Source organism: Pavona decussata, unplaced genomic scaffold (genome assembly GCF_977016875.1).
Source record: "Pavona decussata unplaced genomic scaffold, jaPavDecu1.1 SCAFFOLD_13, whole genome shotgun sequence".
In the NCBI taxonomy this organism is placed as follows: Eukaryota; Metazoa; Cnidaria; class Anthozoa; order Scleractinia; family Agariciidae; genus Pavona; species Pavona decussata.
The window spans coordinates 841,167-855,497 of record NW_028145436.1 but is presented as its reverse complement, the minus strand read 5'-3'; the positions used below and the strand labels follow the sequence as shown (position 1 = coordinate 855,497).

Below are 14,331 nucleotides of genomic sequence, written 5' to 3'. Positions count from 1 at the left end.
AGCGTGAATTTACATTTTTAAGTGACGTTCTTGCTGGCGTTGCCGTCGTCGCTGCTTACTGAAGTTCCCTGATGATACTAACAACTTTACCGACTTAAGACAATATACCCATTTTCAGCCACCTAGATTTCTATTTACAGAATTACGTCTTGAATATAATCTGAACTAGTTCTCGCACTTGCATCTGAGTTTCACTACCCGAAGAAGTTAATTCAAATTACACGAAGGTTTTGCATGGTGCAATGTCAAACAATGTCAAATTACTCTCTGTTAGTCTTATCTTTATCAACTACTGGCAAACAACTAAAGTGCTATTCATTTATCAGAACGCACAGGCTAGCCAGGTCAGATTGTCAATTGAATCAGCGCCATTTTAAAGAGATATTTCTTGTAGATTCAGAAAATGGTACGCACCACTTTGAAGGAATTCAAAGGACTAGCATATAACCATTCCATCAGATTGGTTTAGTTTGCTTGCAAGTTGAAAAGCCTTACCACTCAGTTCTGAGATGGGAGGCAGCGTGGCCGAGCGGTTAGGGCGTCGGATTTGAAAACCGGAGGTCCCGTGTTCAAATCCCACTCTTTAGCTATAGGCCGATAGATGAAGTTGTTTCCCGGTAGCCCCGAGTTTAAATTCTCGACCGCGCTTGTAATTGATGAATCAGATAATTAACTCTGCCGTGTATGTTGTAGTCCTAAGTGAACCTATTAATTTCCCATGTATTATTATTATTGTTATTATTATTATTATTATTATTATTATTATTATTATTATTATTATTATTATTATTATTATTATTATTATTATTATTATTATTTACAAGGCTAAAAAGTTAAAAAGATATTAAAAAATCCAAACGTTTTCGACTAATCAAGTCATCCTTAACGAAAACGTTTGTTTTTTTAATATCGGTTTAACTTTTTAGCCTTGTAAATAGTATTATAAAACTCAAGCGAATATTATGGACATTATTATTACTTGTCATCATCATCATCATCATCATCATCATCATTAGAAAACTACATAAGTTTTCACTTATTTGCATACATTGTGCGCTTTGATGTTTCTAATTTTCCTTTTTCTAATATCATGAGATCCGTAGAACGCGTCTTCGTTTCGATTTCCTCAGCCTGTATTTTCACTCAGTAGTCTCTGTTCTCGTTTGCTCCCTTAGTTTCTTATCAACATCAAAGAAGTAACTTTTCTCTAAATCATGACCAGGCCAGTCTAACGGTTACTGCTTCCAATTCTTTTGTGAAACATCATCTTCTCCAGTACGATTATCGTTGCTTGTTAACCTTAATTTCTCTCATAACTTTGAAAGTGGCGAGGAAAATAGCGCAGTATTCGAAGGCAAGTCAAGAAAATCACCTGAAAAAAAACCAAAGGAAACACAAATTACTTAGCTAGCCTCTCCATTAAATAGCTTGGTCGATGCAGCATGTAAAGACAGTTGAGACCTTTAGATTCAAGTACTACGAGTTTTTCCAATAGACAAAGGGTGCGCGCGCGTGAACCAGTGTCATTTTGGCGGGAAAATTAGATAGCCTTACATGGTGATTGTAACTTTCGAGTCTGTGGATGAAATCTTAAAAGTGTGACCATTCAAACGAAAGTTGTTTCATTTCTGTTTTTCTTTTTCCTTTATTTTTATTGTAACAAAATATGGGGTACATTGAACCAGTCTTGAACTTGTGTGCTGCCCAGAAAACCGAACTGTCAGCTTACCAATTTTCTGATATGTTTCCACAACCTTTCCACTGCTCGGCACTGAGATTAAAACTCCACCATCAGCACTGTAAAATTTTAAAACGATACTGTTAGCAGCCTGGTTGTATTAAAACAGACACATGTTAATTATAAAACAGGGAATTCAGGCTAAAGCAAGGTGGGTCTGACTCCAATTTAACGATAGCCAAATGTTTCTGGATAAAGAACTCAGTGCCTTATAGCTAACCTCCATTACCAATCACATTTGAAAATACAGTTCAGTTTACAATTCACTCTCGCTTCAAGAGCATATCAAGAAAATAGGACAATTAAATCCTTTATGTGTTAATGTAATTCCATGCAAAACACCTACGTGCTTCCTATAGAGCTCGTATAAATAATCAATAAATATTCCAGGCACGCTTCCAAAAACACAACCACGCAAGTTTTTTTTAACAGTTCAGCATGTGCTTCACGTAAAAATGAGCAAGACAAATTCACAAATTTGAAATTCTTGATAGTCAAAACCGCACACATTCTGGAAAACTCTTAGTTTTTATTCCTTCAGTGGCTTCCAAAACACTTTTATTCACACAATGTCCTACTCCAAAAGCTGTTCAATCACCTTTTTGTTGCTTGAAGAACTCTCAGATCTGCCAAAGCTAAGACAGAATTCCTCAACAAGTCAAGTGAGAGGACTTCAAAGAATTTCACATCTCCTGCAAAAAAAAAGGAACATAATTTATATAGATGGCATTTCTATCAATATACTTTACTGTCACACATCTTTAACAATATTTTGAGACGCTAAGAAACAAAACTAACTTACAGTATGACTAATTTGGGAACGACAATGACTACCTTACTGAGAAATTAAGTGACACCTTAAGGACGGTTTGTTACTGCGCATACGTTCTGTGCATCTCGAGATACTCGAGTTTCCTATGGGTGGTGCTTACTAGTACAGAGATATTTTTAGGCGGTTTAAAACTATGCGGAGAACGTAGCAAATGCTCTTGGTATCTAAAAAGAAAACTGGGGTATCCAGGCATTTTTCAGCGATAGTAAAGCTTCAACTTGGAAAAAAAAAAAAACGCCATACACTGCTTTGTATTTAACTGTTTTTTATAGTAATAGCCCTTTTCACGGTTAATTTTTCTCATTTGCATTACAATGTTATCCAACGTGGATGCGAGGCAATTTCGGGCTAAAACTACAAAATAGCCCGAAATTGCCTCACATACATGCTAGATTTCATTGTAATTCAAATGAGCAGAGTGAACGGTGAAAAAGGCTATTGTTGCTTAATTATCTCTACTAAAATACCTCGCTACCCCCAATTTTCTTTTTGGATTCCAATAGCCCTGCTAAGATCTGCTTTCCCCGCATAGTCGTAAACCAAACAAAAACACTTCTTTATTAGTAGGCATTGTCCTTAAAATGAAAGATTTCTTTTTATTGTTGGAAGTGAAAATGATAAGCAAGAGGCTCTCTGTTCTTTTGCTCAAAATTCTCTTCATAAAGAAATCAAGCAGAAACCAAGATTTTTTAGGGACGTAACCTTGAATCTGCACAGTAAGGGAGACCTAGTCTCCAGTATTCAGCTCTTTTGTTCTTGAGGGTTGTCTCGTACATCATTCTGCGATGTGGGTGACTAAACATACCTGTAAGAACAAGCTCTGCTGCCTTGTCCTGAATTTGCTTTACAATCTCAGTCAGCGGTTTCTCATGGCTTCCATCAGGATAGTTGACGAAAAACTGGCAAGTGATCTAAGCCAGGAAATAACAGATTCAACCTTACTTCCTAATTTCTAAGAGAGAGATTTAGCTTCGCGTTTACGGCTAACGCCAAACGGGAAACGTCAAGCCGCTGTTTGTTCTAAAATGCATAAACTTGTGTTTCTCGTACTCATCTCTCTCTTTTTCGTGTTTGCTCGATAGCTGTCGCCGACTGGGGGCCCGCACAAACTGTATGACTGTTTGTATTTTGAATTTATAGAGGAAATGTATGGGAATGTCGAAAATCCTCGTTTTGTCGTACTAGATTGCGATAAATATCCTCATTTAACATCGAAATAAACGTATTTTTACCTTAAATGTTGTGCGTTGTCGTTCTTCAGGTTGAAGATGGCGATTTTAGCGATTTGAAGGGTTCGGCGTTGGACGTTTACTCGAGTGTAATAGACTCGAGTAAACACTTCAAGAAACATTCATCTTTTATTATAAAAAGATGATAAAAATCCCCAATTAACTTAAAGAAACATTTGCAACACAATTTTGCTGATATTAGATAATTCATTAAAACCCCTTCTTATCAATAACTACTTTTTTCTGCATCAATTTGTGTTCCTGAAATTTTGGATATTTTTGGGCAGCTTTAAGGAAAACTCACCCAATAGGCTGTTAAAATGGGTTTCCACATATCACTGCTGAAGCTCAAATCTTTTTCCTGAAGTATGGTAACTTTGAAGTTTTTAACATTTACTGATCCATGTTGCTCCAACAACTGAGTGGTTTCTCGAAAGTATTCAAATGTCTGAAAAAAAAAAACCCAAACAAACAAACAAACAATAGAACAAAACTGAGACAGAATAATTTTTATTGTCTCAGTTCTCAGCAGTATATCAGAACTGCATGTGAGTACTTAATATATTATTCAATAATGCACTGCAAGTAGCAAAGCATTGGTATGTGTTTAGAGTGGTTTTCAATAGTGTCCTAAAGTGATGATGTCAGAAAAATTACGTTTATGAAATTATGGGATTAATACTGAGATATTCTGAAAGCGTATGATAAATAATGTCTACTTGCCAAAAATCAGCATCTTATTGTAATTTCGATGTGAGATATTGGCACTGTTATGCCCCAGTTTCTCCATATGAATCCTTCTAATTTTGTCTCAGTTCCAAACGTTTAAACTCATTTTGTTTGAGTTTAGGAATGAGTCTTTAAAATGATCGCAAAACTTAACATAGCCTCCAACAAAGCTGTTTTTAGGAAGTTGTATTGTGTAGGAGCTAGGCTAGTCTTAATAACAAGTGGCACCAGAACAGAAACCGCTATCGATTGCATTCTTGTCGCACAAATCTTAAGCAATTTACAATCCTTTACCAAGGTCGGAAAATCTGGAACTCTATCCCAATATCAATTACTCCTTCATCGAGTTTTTTCACCTTTAAGGAAAAAATGTTGGAGTTTTTATTTGTAAAATCATGAATTGACCAAGCCGCACTTACATAGCACCATATTTTCTATTTATTAACAACAGCCGAGGTGGCCTCTCTTATAAGCCTGGCGGTTTCTTGACGCCTCCTTGCCATTACTTTGACTTGTAATTTGAATGTTTTCTTCTTTTACTGAGGCAAATAAATGATGATGATGATGATGATGATGATGATGATGATGATGATGATGATGATGATGCAGCCTGAAAGCTATAATACAAAATTTTTTCTACACATGATTGAAAACCGCTCTGACTACTAACTAGCATAAAACATTCATCTCATGGTAGCACAATAATATTGTTACCTCACTGTTTTGTTCCATAACTTGAGGGACTTCTTTTACCAACAGTTTGACCAGGAACTGGAAGTCAGCAAACAGTTGAACTAAAAGGAAAAAGTCAATTAGCAAAAAAATATAGCAAAGACATGCAGGAAACAGTGTGTGAAGAAAACAAAAGTATAATGAATTTTGTTTTGAACAAGAAAACTGTCTTCGATACCGCAAAACAGCGTCTGTTCAACTTGAGATCAATTGACATTAGAATCGATACTCTATTACTAACCAAAACGGCCCAAAAAACCATGCCCTTTAATTTCACACACACACTAGTAGGGGAAGACCCCTTTCCTAGGGAGGTCACAAAGCTCAACAGAGGCTAATGTTAGTTTGTTTGTTTGTTTGTTTGTTTATTTATTTATTTATTTATTTATTTATTGTACCAAGAGAAAAAATACAGAGATAAAAAATGACAAACTTATACATCAACAGCAGAAACTATATAGTAATCACACTTAAATACATTTGAGCTGAACCCAAGGAAGAATTGACATAGTAAATTAAGAAAACAATTTAATAAACAATAGGTGGCAAGGAAATCTCGAAGAAGCTTACATGTACTTTAAGAGCTTGTTAAATGTAATTGAGATTTGCACCTCCAGAGAGGAGTTTCAAAGAGGAACATAACTGAATTAGAGAAGAATTTAACTCACCCAGGTATATTTCAGAAGCTCTTTGCTTGTTCGCTGCTAATGAAAACATTCCTGTTCTGAAGAAGTGAAAGAGAATAACATTCCTCTTGCAAGCTAACAGCATGTGGATGGCAGCTTCATCTTTGACATTTGTCACAGATTTGGCCAGAGGTACGCTGCTGTTTGCTGTTGCTCCCTGTGTACTGCTGCCGTCACCCTCAGCTGTTTGATAATCTCTGAGTTTCACAAATCCACTTTCTGTTTTTTCCAAAGATGACTTTAAGAAATCAATGCTCTCATTCACCAGAGCGACATTATTGGAATCACCTTGGTGGAAAAGAACAATGGAATAACAATTTTAGCATATTACATAAAATACTTAAAATAACTTCCAAACTTTCAGAAATTACACATCATTACATATAAAATGTTGAAATGCTTGACTAATTGCAGAGGCATTGTGCATCAAGATTTATAAAATATGAAACATCAAATCTAAAATTACATTGAGAGAAACATAATTATCCAAATTACCCACATTAATTTTGTTAACTAAAAGAACTCCCCACTTACATTGTTAAATCAGCAAACGAACAGCTATATGGCATCTTACAAGTGAGGTGAAAATCTATGACCCTGTTAATACTAGGCACCTGTTCTATTGAGGATCCTGTGCCTAGGCAATGAAAAGGACTCTTTGGTGCCCAAAGAGCAAACCTTCCCTCATTCTTCCATTTCGCACTTGCCATTGCCATTTTGTTTACTATATCGCAGGGAGGCCTTGGGAAAAAGCACTAGGACTGACAAAATCCTGTTCAGATTAGTGCCTGTGCCAAGAACCGGTGCCTGAGTGCTAGCAGTTGAGGAAGTGCTGCTGCGGCTGTGAAAAAGATCTATGTTCAGACACACTGCCCGTGCTTGAGAACCTGATCTGAGCACCTACAATGTAATCTGACTGGGGCCTATAATCATTACTACCATGAAAGACAGAGAGAAAGATTAAAACAAACCTGCAGATTTGATAGGTATATTCCACATTTGACACAGTTCCTTCAACCATGTGAATTTGTCCACTAATTCATCTGAAAAAAGGGGCAAGGTAAAAACTCCAATCCAACTGAATATGGACATACATACATATGCATATATCATTGGAGAACAAAAAAAAAAAATCTGTATAACTTGGTAACTTTAATGCATGTCCCAAGTTCTGACAAAACAAGTTCAAGTGCTCCCTTATAAATAAACAAAGAGGTGCATGGAAAAAAAATACTCAAAGTCAGTTTTGGATCACTGTCATAATTATTATACTGGTTTTAAATCCAATTTTTTGTGCTGGTTAAAACTTTTGGTAATATTGCTAAAAAAGGTTGTTAATAGTTTTCCTGGGACAATGATTAATGTGGTATCAAAGTGTGAAAATTACTGACAGGGATTTCAATGTTGTGCACTTTAAAGTCACCATAGCCAGGGCTTTTTTCCAAGCACCCTTTTGAATTTCAAGTCAAGAAATCATACCATAATGGAGTCCTTTCAAGTTCTGTAGCATTATTGCAGACACAAGGACACTGGAGGGGCAAATCATTCCCGCTTGCAGATCGTTGAGGATTTTGTATCCCAGCGACTTGACCACCTTCTTCTCTTCATCAGATAAAAAATGAAATAAATGTCTGCAAAAATACAAGACAAAGGTTTCATCAATTCTCAGACTACAAGGTATTCACTGGTAGCAGCTTAGTGCTTAAAGATATAGTATCAGTTTTTGTCAAAAATCTATCATTATTTTTGATTGAAGGGCTATTGACCAATCAAAACATCCCACTGCTTCCGATTTTCCACAGGCTCTATTGTAGGTGTTTGCTTAATTTCCTTTACTATTCTCTGGTCTGTTCTACATTGTCCTGTCCTGCAATGGACTTGTCAGCCATGAGCGTGCTTGCAGTCGATGTGAACCCCCCCCCCCCTCCCCCTGCTTCATTCATGAAGCCAAGCCATGATGATGATGAATATCTCCCCCTGCAGTTTAACATTTATATAGCTGAAATATACTTTGGCAGTCTTGGGATGATTTATTGACAGCTAATTAAAAATACCAGTACAAGTAATATCCATTAAATATCAATTTTCTATATCTACCTGGGTATAGAGGCATTGTCCACTCTGTTGAGCTTTCCTTCTGTAAATCTGCTCATTGGCACAAGCTCTCCAATGTGAATATGAATGCTCCCATAGTCTTCTGACAAGACTGATCTGCTTTGGATCAAACCCTTTTGAAAAATGAACAATATTAGGGAATCCCCTTTTTCAACAGACTGTAATCTCTGAGTACAGTAGAAACTCCAAAAACAAAGAAATCAAAGCATTAGATGCAAATATTGATGATGATGATAATGATGATGATGATTATTATTATTACAAAACCATATATGCATTGACTTTTAAAGTAAATGTCCTTAATAACATACAAAATACTAATAGCATGAAAATAGCATAAAAAAATACATAGAGGATATTACATGACGGCACGGAGATACAAAATTTCTGTTAAGTGTTGAGTTCACGTGAAATATTTGTCAACACGAGAAGAGAAACTTCATATCTCCAAGCAGCCATGTAATGTTCTGTTTATTATATAAACACTAATGAAAAACCAAATCATTGCCAAAGGCACGATTTAAATTATGTAACCATAGCAACCGTGATCTTTTCATGTGTGAGGATAACATGTTATTTTCACGTGTGAAGATATCATGTTTTTACGCGAAAGCTCACCTGGTATTTCATTGGTCTTTATATAATAAATTGGTATATTTTGTTTGATGAAATATAACATGAAAGTAGTCTGTTGACTCACTCCTAATGATTCCTTTGGTTTGGGTATTCCCAGAAGCTCGTACGCATAAAGGGACTCTTCTGGTATTCTGTCATAACTGATGCTGATTGGACAGATAAGGACATCAGGTACTCGAACGGTCGTGTACAAGTCAACAACCATGGATAGGACACCTGAGAATCAAGTTTAATTCACATATTACAGAGCACAGAAAAGTACAACTCTGGCTTTATTAGTAATGCTTTCCATAATCAACCTAATAATATTTTTTTGTCTTATTAACTCTTCAGCTTGCACAATTTTTTGAGTAAGGTCTGTGCAAGTAACATGTATTGTTATCTGCGTTTCATTTTCTTCCCTTTTGTACCATCTTACTGCACTTTTTTCTTTCCATTGTAATTTCTTGTAAATACTATTAGTGTCAACATTGTAAGTATAGTATTGTAAGCAGAATCAGCTTCGTCTAGTACAATAGTTAATGTCATCTCCGTAAGTAGTCATTTCCAAGTAGTATCTAGTATTGTAATCATTTATTCTGTGTTCTGTAAGGCAATAAAATTATTTAAAAAAAAAAAACACTGGCTTTAGAACATCTCTAGAATTGATTGTGCTTCATGCAAAAATTAGCGACCAGATGCAATATGAGCCCCAAGCCATTTTGGTATATTTACCCTCGTATTCACTAGTAAATAGAGAAACTCCTGCTTTAGAAAGACATGACATTTCACCTACCAAGCTTTGGCTGGAGAAATTTTCCAGTTCTGCTTCGTGTTCCTTCTAAAAAGAACTCTAGAGGCTGATCACCAAGCTGAAGCTGATTCTGAATATATTCAGTGAACACAACCCAGTAAAGAGGATCAGACATGAAAGAACGCCGCATGTAAAATGCTCCACTGTTTCTAAACAGGGTACGCACAACCCGCATGTTCATGAAATCTGCAGCTGCTGCGATAAATGGCAGAGGAATGTCTGTGGCAAAACAGATGAATGACACAAGAAGAAAGTCCATGTAGCTTCTGTGTGAGGGAACAAACACTATTGGATTATTCTTGGCAGCATCTCGCAACTGTAAAAAATAACATCAATAATCACCAGCTATGTCAGCAGGTAGCCCACATTTGAAGACTTTACATAAATCCTTTGCAATACAGTGCAGTACGTACAATATAGTTCAATGCAGTGCAGTGCAGTGCAGTGCAGAGCAAAACAGTACAGTACAATATAGTGCGTACAGTGAAGTGCAATGCAGTAACGTACAGTAGAGTGCAGTGCGGTACAGTACAGTACAGTACAGTACAGTGCAGAGCAAGACAGTACAGTACAATATAGTGCGTACAGTACAGTGCAGTGCAGTAACTTACAGTAGAGTGCAGCGCGGTGCATTACAGTACAGTACAGTGCAGTACAGGGCTGGGCGGGGTAGGGCAGCGCAAGGCAGTGCAGTACAGTACAGTACAGTAAGAAGAGATCAACAAAGATTCCTGTGCTGTAATTTTACATACCCTTTCCAAGCCTTCTCTGTTGATGAGCACTCTGCGGAACAGGGTGCAAAGAATTTTGCGGAGCATAACTGCCATGACTCTGATGCTACTGAGGTTGAAGTTATGACCCATTTCTTCTAAAATGGCTTTGACTTCATCAGTAACGGCTTCAACAGTCACCTTCCTATCTTCGGCAGTCTGAAAACAGAACAAACAATATGACACTTGTGAATGTGGTAACAAACAGTTGGAAAGCATGTTATCACACCAGCAGTGTAGCAGCTGCTGTTTTTAGGGTTGGGGGTATTGTTTCATTGTTCGTTCTATTGTTTTCAAGAAGGGTTGCAAGCCAATCATGCAAGACTGTATAAGGGCTGCTACATCGCCCTATCAAACTGCTTGGAGGGCAACTCCCTTATGCTGGCTATACACATATGTGCTGATCCAAGGTGTAGGGTTTTTGAGACGTTTCGGTTTGAAAATGGAAAATAGATTAAAAAATTAATCTGAAGTCTGAAAATCATGATACATTTTTGAGACTAGGTATGAGAATGCATATGAATTTTAGAGATCAGGTCTGAAAGTGGGTTTGGATTTTGGAGACTGAACCTGAAAAAAGGTTCGAAAAATTAGACGTTTTGGTCTGAAAGAGGCTCCAAGGTTTGGAGAACCTAGTTGCACATCACCATTAAAAACTCCAACAAACACCCACCCCCCTCCCACCTCCCCCCTCCACCTGGAACAAACTACTGGTGACAAGTAGAACCATAAGTAGTCTAATCTCACCAACTTTCTCAGAAACTTTTTGGGGTGTTGTTTATTTCAAACACCAGACAGCAGGTCATATGAAGAACTGCCTTCAAACTTGCCTCAAGTCTCTGGAGTTTTGTCATGTTAAAGTGCCCACAACTTTGGAAATTTTTGAGAATGCAAATTTGCCAACTTAACTTTCCTGTGTAAGGAACTTTTAGCGGTATTGTCTCCCAGTGAATATAAAGTTTGGCAGCAGTGAAGCTGTGGGGAAATTTCCAGTCGCCTGTTCCCCATTCCCCTTGTTCCCCTTGTGACTTAGCTGCTCATTCACCCAGCTTCCAACTTTGCCCAACATCCCATCAGCCGCCAGTCACACAGACTAGGTTTAATTTAGCCTGGAATCTACCTTATGACAATGACACCATAATACTATTGTAACATCATTGCTAAAGGTTATACAAGCCTTGGGCAATAACATCATACTATCAATATCATATTGATGCTGTATCAAACTGACGATAAATTATTGCCAATATCATGGGGCGCTTATATTATATAGAATTTGAAAACCACATGTGAGCAAATCATTATCTCCAAACTGTAGCTGTCCGCTTGCATACATGTGGTCACTTAAGTTACATCAGCACACACACACACCAGGTGCCGTGCCTGTCTTGTCCCTACGTCTCTGCCATGTTGATCAAAACGTTTTATCAAACCTGTGTGGCTTTGCTGAGATATTACAATGACATTTTTCTCATCCTGGCCGGGTTATAGACACCCCCTACCCACCCTGCCCTGGACTTGTACCAATTGTGCAATACATAGCAAGCAAACGTTACACATTCACGTTGAGCATCTTGCAGCCGAAACAATAACGGTCCAATTGCTTGAAATACATTTAAGTTTGTTTGGCTGTGTAATAAAATTAATAAATTAATCCGCGTGGAAGGTTATTAAATTGACTGAATGGCATGGCGGACAGACAGCTGTTTGAGTAAATTAGGAAATTCGAAAATAATCACTCTCCCGCCCCGTAATGAACACAGATCAAATTTACAAATCTACGAAGAACATTTGATCAAAAAACAAACAAATACCTTTGTGATAACATGTTGAACACGTCTGGAGTTTAGAACATCGGATTTAATTTCCTGAGGCGTTCGAGTGACAGCGAATTTGTAGCCTTGAGGAGCATAGCGTTTCAAGCTCCAAAGAACATCACTCCAGCTTCCCTCTTTCAACAGATCCAAATCAAAGGGCTCCATTACCAATACAAATTCCTTACTGATTAATCCGCGAGTATTTTAAAGATTTTCCATTGGCAAAAGCGACTAATTTTGTGCAATGAAAGTTATTTCCAGGTTCTCTTTCGGTTCTGTTCAATGCACAAAGTGATCACGAACTGCACATGTGCCGTGACATCGGGTGATCCAGTGGAAAATTAGGATTGTGGATCTCCGAATGCGGAATGCGGATTGTGAAATGTAAAATGTATGTTGCAAACTTTTTTTCCAGTGTAATTTCCTACTTATATCCGATTATGGCCCCTAGTATCGTATATTTGTACGTTTTTTGAGGAAAATTTTACATTATTTAAAAAAATCTCTGAAAATCGGAGAAAAATAGAGAAAACCTAGTAAACCTAACATAAATGTAAATATATGAAACCTGTATTTTGAAGCCTTTGAACTGTGGATGAAAGATCAAATAGAAGAAAGATCCTCGCAGCTACTTCGCAACTTAAGCAGTTGCGAAAAGAAAGCCTGAAAAAATTCACTCTTGAACGGGATTCGACCCATGATCTCTGCGATGCCGGTGCAGTGCTCTACCAACTGAGCTATCAAGCCAACTGGGATCAGTTGGGAGCTGGTCATATTGTGAGTTCGAAACGTATCCGTGAAGGATGAATTAACTACGCAACTTAAGCAGTTGCGAAAAGAAAGCCTGAAAAAAATTCGGGCTTGAACGGGATTCGACCCATGACCTCTGCCATGCCGGTGCAGTGTTCTTCCAGTGAGCTATCAAGTCAACTAGGAGCTGGTCATAGTGAGTTCGTAATATACCCGTGAAGGATGAATAAATAAATGTAAATATATGAAACATATATTTTGAACTGCGGATGAAAGATCAAGTAGAAGAAAGTTCCTAGCAGTTACTATACGCAACTTAAGCAGTTGCGTTGAAGCCTGAATTTTTTTCAGGCTTTCTTTTCGTAACAAAACCTTATTCCTTCCATCAGTTTTCCAGATAGAAAAGGCAGCTTTGCCATAAAATTGTGCTTATATTTGGCTCTCTCCTTTTTCAGTCCTCGAGGCCTGAAATTAAGTAACCTCCAACCTTTACATGTAAGTTTCGTGATGTACATATTTGTCTAATTTGTGTTTAGAGTGGTTTTCATTTAACAGGTGTTTAAGCGGTTTTTTTTTTCTTTTCTTTTTAGTGTCGTAAAACCAAAACCAAAGTAATTCCACTGGCCGATCACAACAGACGGAAACAGCAATCATAATTCGATGCAAATACGTATAAAAGCTCCGTTCACACGTGCAATTTTTGATGCAACTTTTGTCGCGCGCTTGTCTCACCCACTATTTTTCCCGCGCAATGCAAGGCGCGCGCTGCGATTAACCTCGTTCCCGGGTCCTCTGTCTTCCCTGAGAACGAGGTTGGACTGCGACTTCAAATCGCATGTGCATACGTGTAAGCCAGCTGCTCGAAGCCGCGATTTTAGTGCAGTTTCATCGTGATATCGTTGTGCGTTTTCTGAGCTCAAAGCTCATTTATCTCAGATTTGCAAATTATAGTTTTCCATTTTTATACCTTACATGAATCAGGGATCCCTGATTATGGCTCCTGCTACATGATCGTTTCCTGAAAAGTCTTTCCTTTTGAAAAATGTTAGATTTTTAATTTTCTCTTTCTCCGGATCCTAAATTAATTGAGACAGTTAAAACAAACGATGTAAATATGTTTTTATTCACTTCTCACTTACAAATTTAAAATAATTTGTCTCATTACGTACATAGATATATAAATATGTAAATATGGCTCCTGGTAAATACTTTAATTAAAAAACATTAAAAAGTCAATTGTTTAGAGATAGTCACAAAAATTGCGATTTTAGATTATTGGAACAAGGTCTAAGCCTGCTCAGTGTCAGGCTATCCTACCAACACAGGTGGTAACTGACTACTCTAGCTAATGTTTTTCGTCGTTACGACTGATTTTCGGCGGTAGCACGACTTGATTTCAAACGTCTTGCTTCTGCCGGTTGGTCTGAATTTATAAATTATAAATACATGTTAAGACATTTTGTTGTAGATTTATTCTACAACCTCTATTCCCTTCTAGCAGAGG

At 37.4% G+C, this 14,331-nt stretch overlaps 1 protein-coding gene across 1 annotated transcript; it reads right to left on the bottom strand.

The window, feature by feature from the left end:
* Positions 1-1,082: 1,082 nt before the first annotated feature.
* On the bottom strand, positions 1,083-12,376 carry LOC146487765 (dihydroxyacetone phosphate acyltransferase-like). Its single transcript, XM_085126860.1, has 14 exons — positions 12,075-12,376; positions 10,243-10,419; positions 9,473-9,806; positions 8,762-8,913; positions 8,044-8,174; positions 7,426-7,577; positions 6,918-6,989; positions 5,929-6,234; positions 5,243-5,322; positions 4,104-4,247; positions 3,376-3,481; positions 2,337-2,430; positions 1,730-1,797; positions 1,083-1,372 (listed from the first exon to the last, which is right to left on the bottom strand). Exons 1-14 carry the CDS (start codon positions 12,240-12,242, stop codon positions 1,311-1,313), a joined length of 2,046 nt encoding a protein of 681 aa, XP_084982986.1. The 5' UTR covers positions 12,243-12,376; the 3' UTR covers positions 1,083-1,310.
* Positions 12,377-14,331: the final 1,955 nt, after the last annotated feature.

What these genes read in the sequence shown, in the direction of transcription:
- LOC146487765 (XM_085126860.1), bottom strand. Translation starts at nt 12,242, where the DNA reads ATGGAGCCCTTTGATTTGGATCTGTTGAAAGAGGGAAGCTGGAGTGAT. An exon ending in ACAGAGAAGGCTTGGAAAGG is followed by an intron (nt 9,807 to 10,242) that starts GTATGTAAAATT and finishes TATTTTTTACAG; the next exon opens with TTGCGAGATGCTGCCAAGAA. An exon ending in AGCAGAGCTTGTTCTTACAG is followed by an intron (nt 2,431 to 3,375) that starts GTATGTTTAGTC and finishes TTTTTTTTGCAG; the next exon opens with GAGATGTGAAATTCTTTGAA.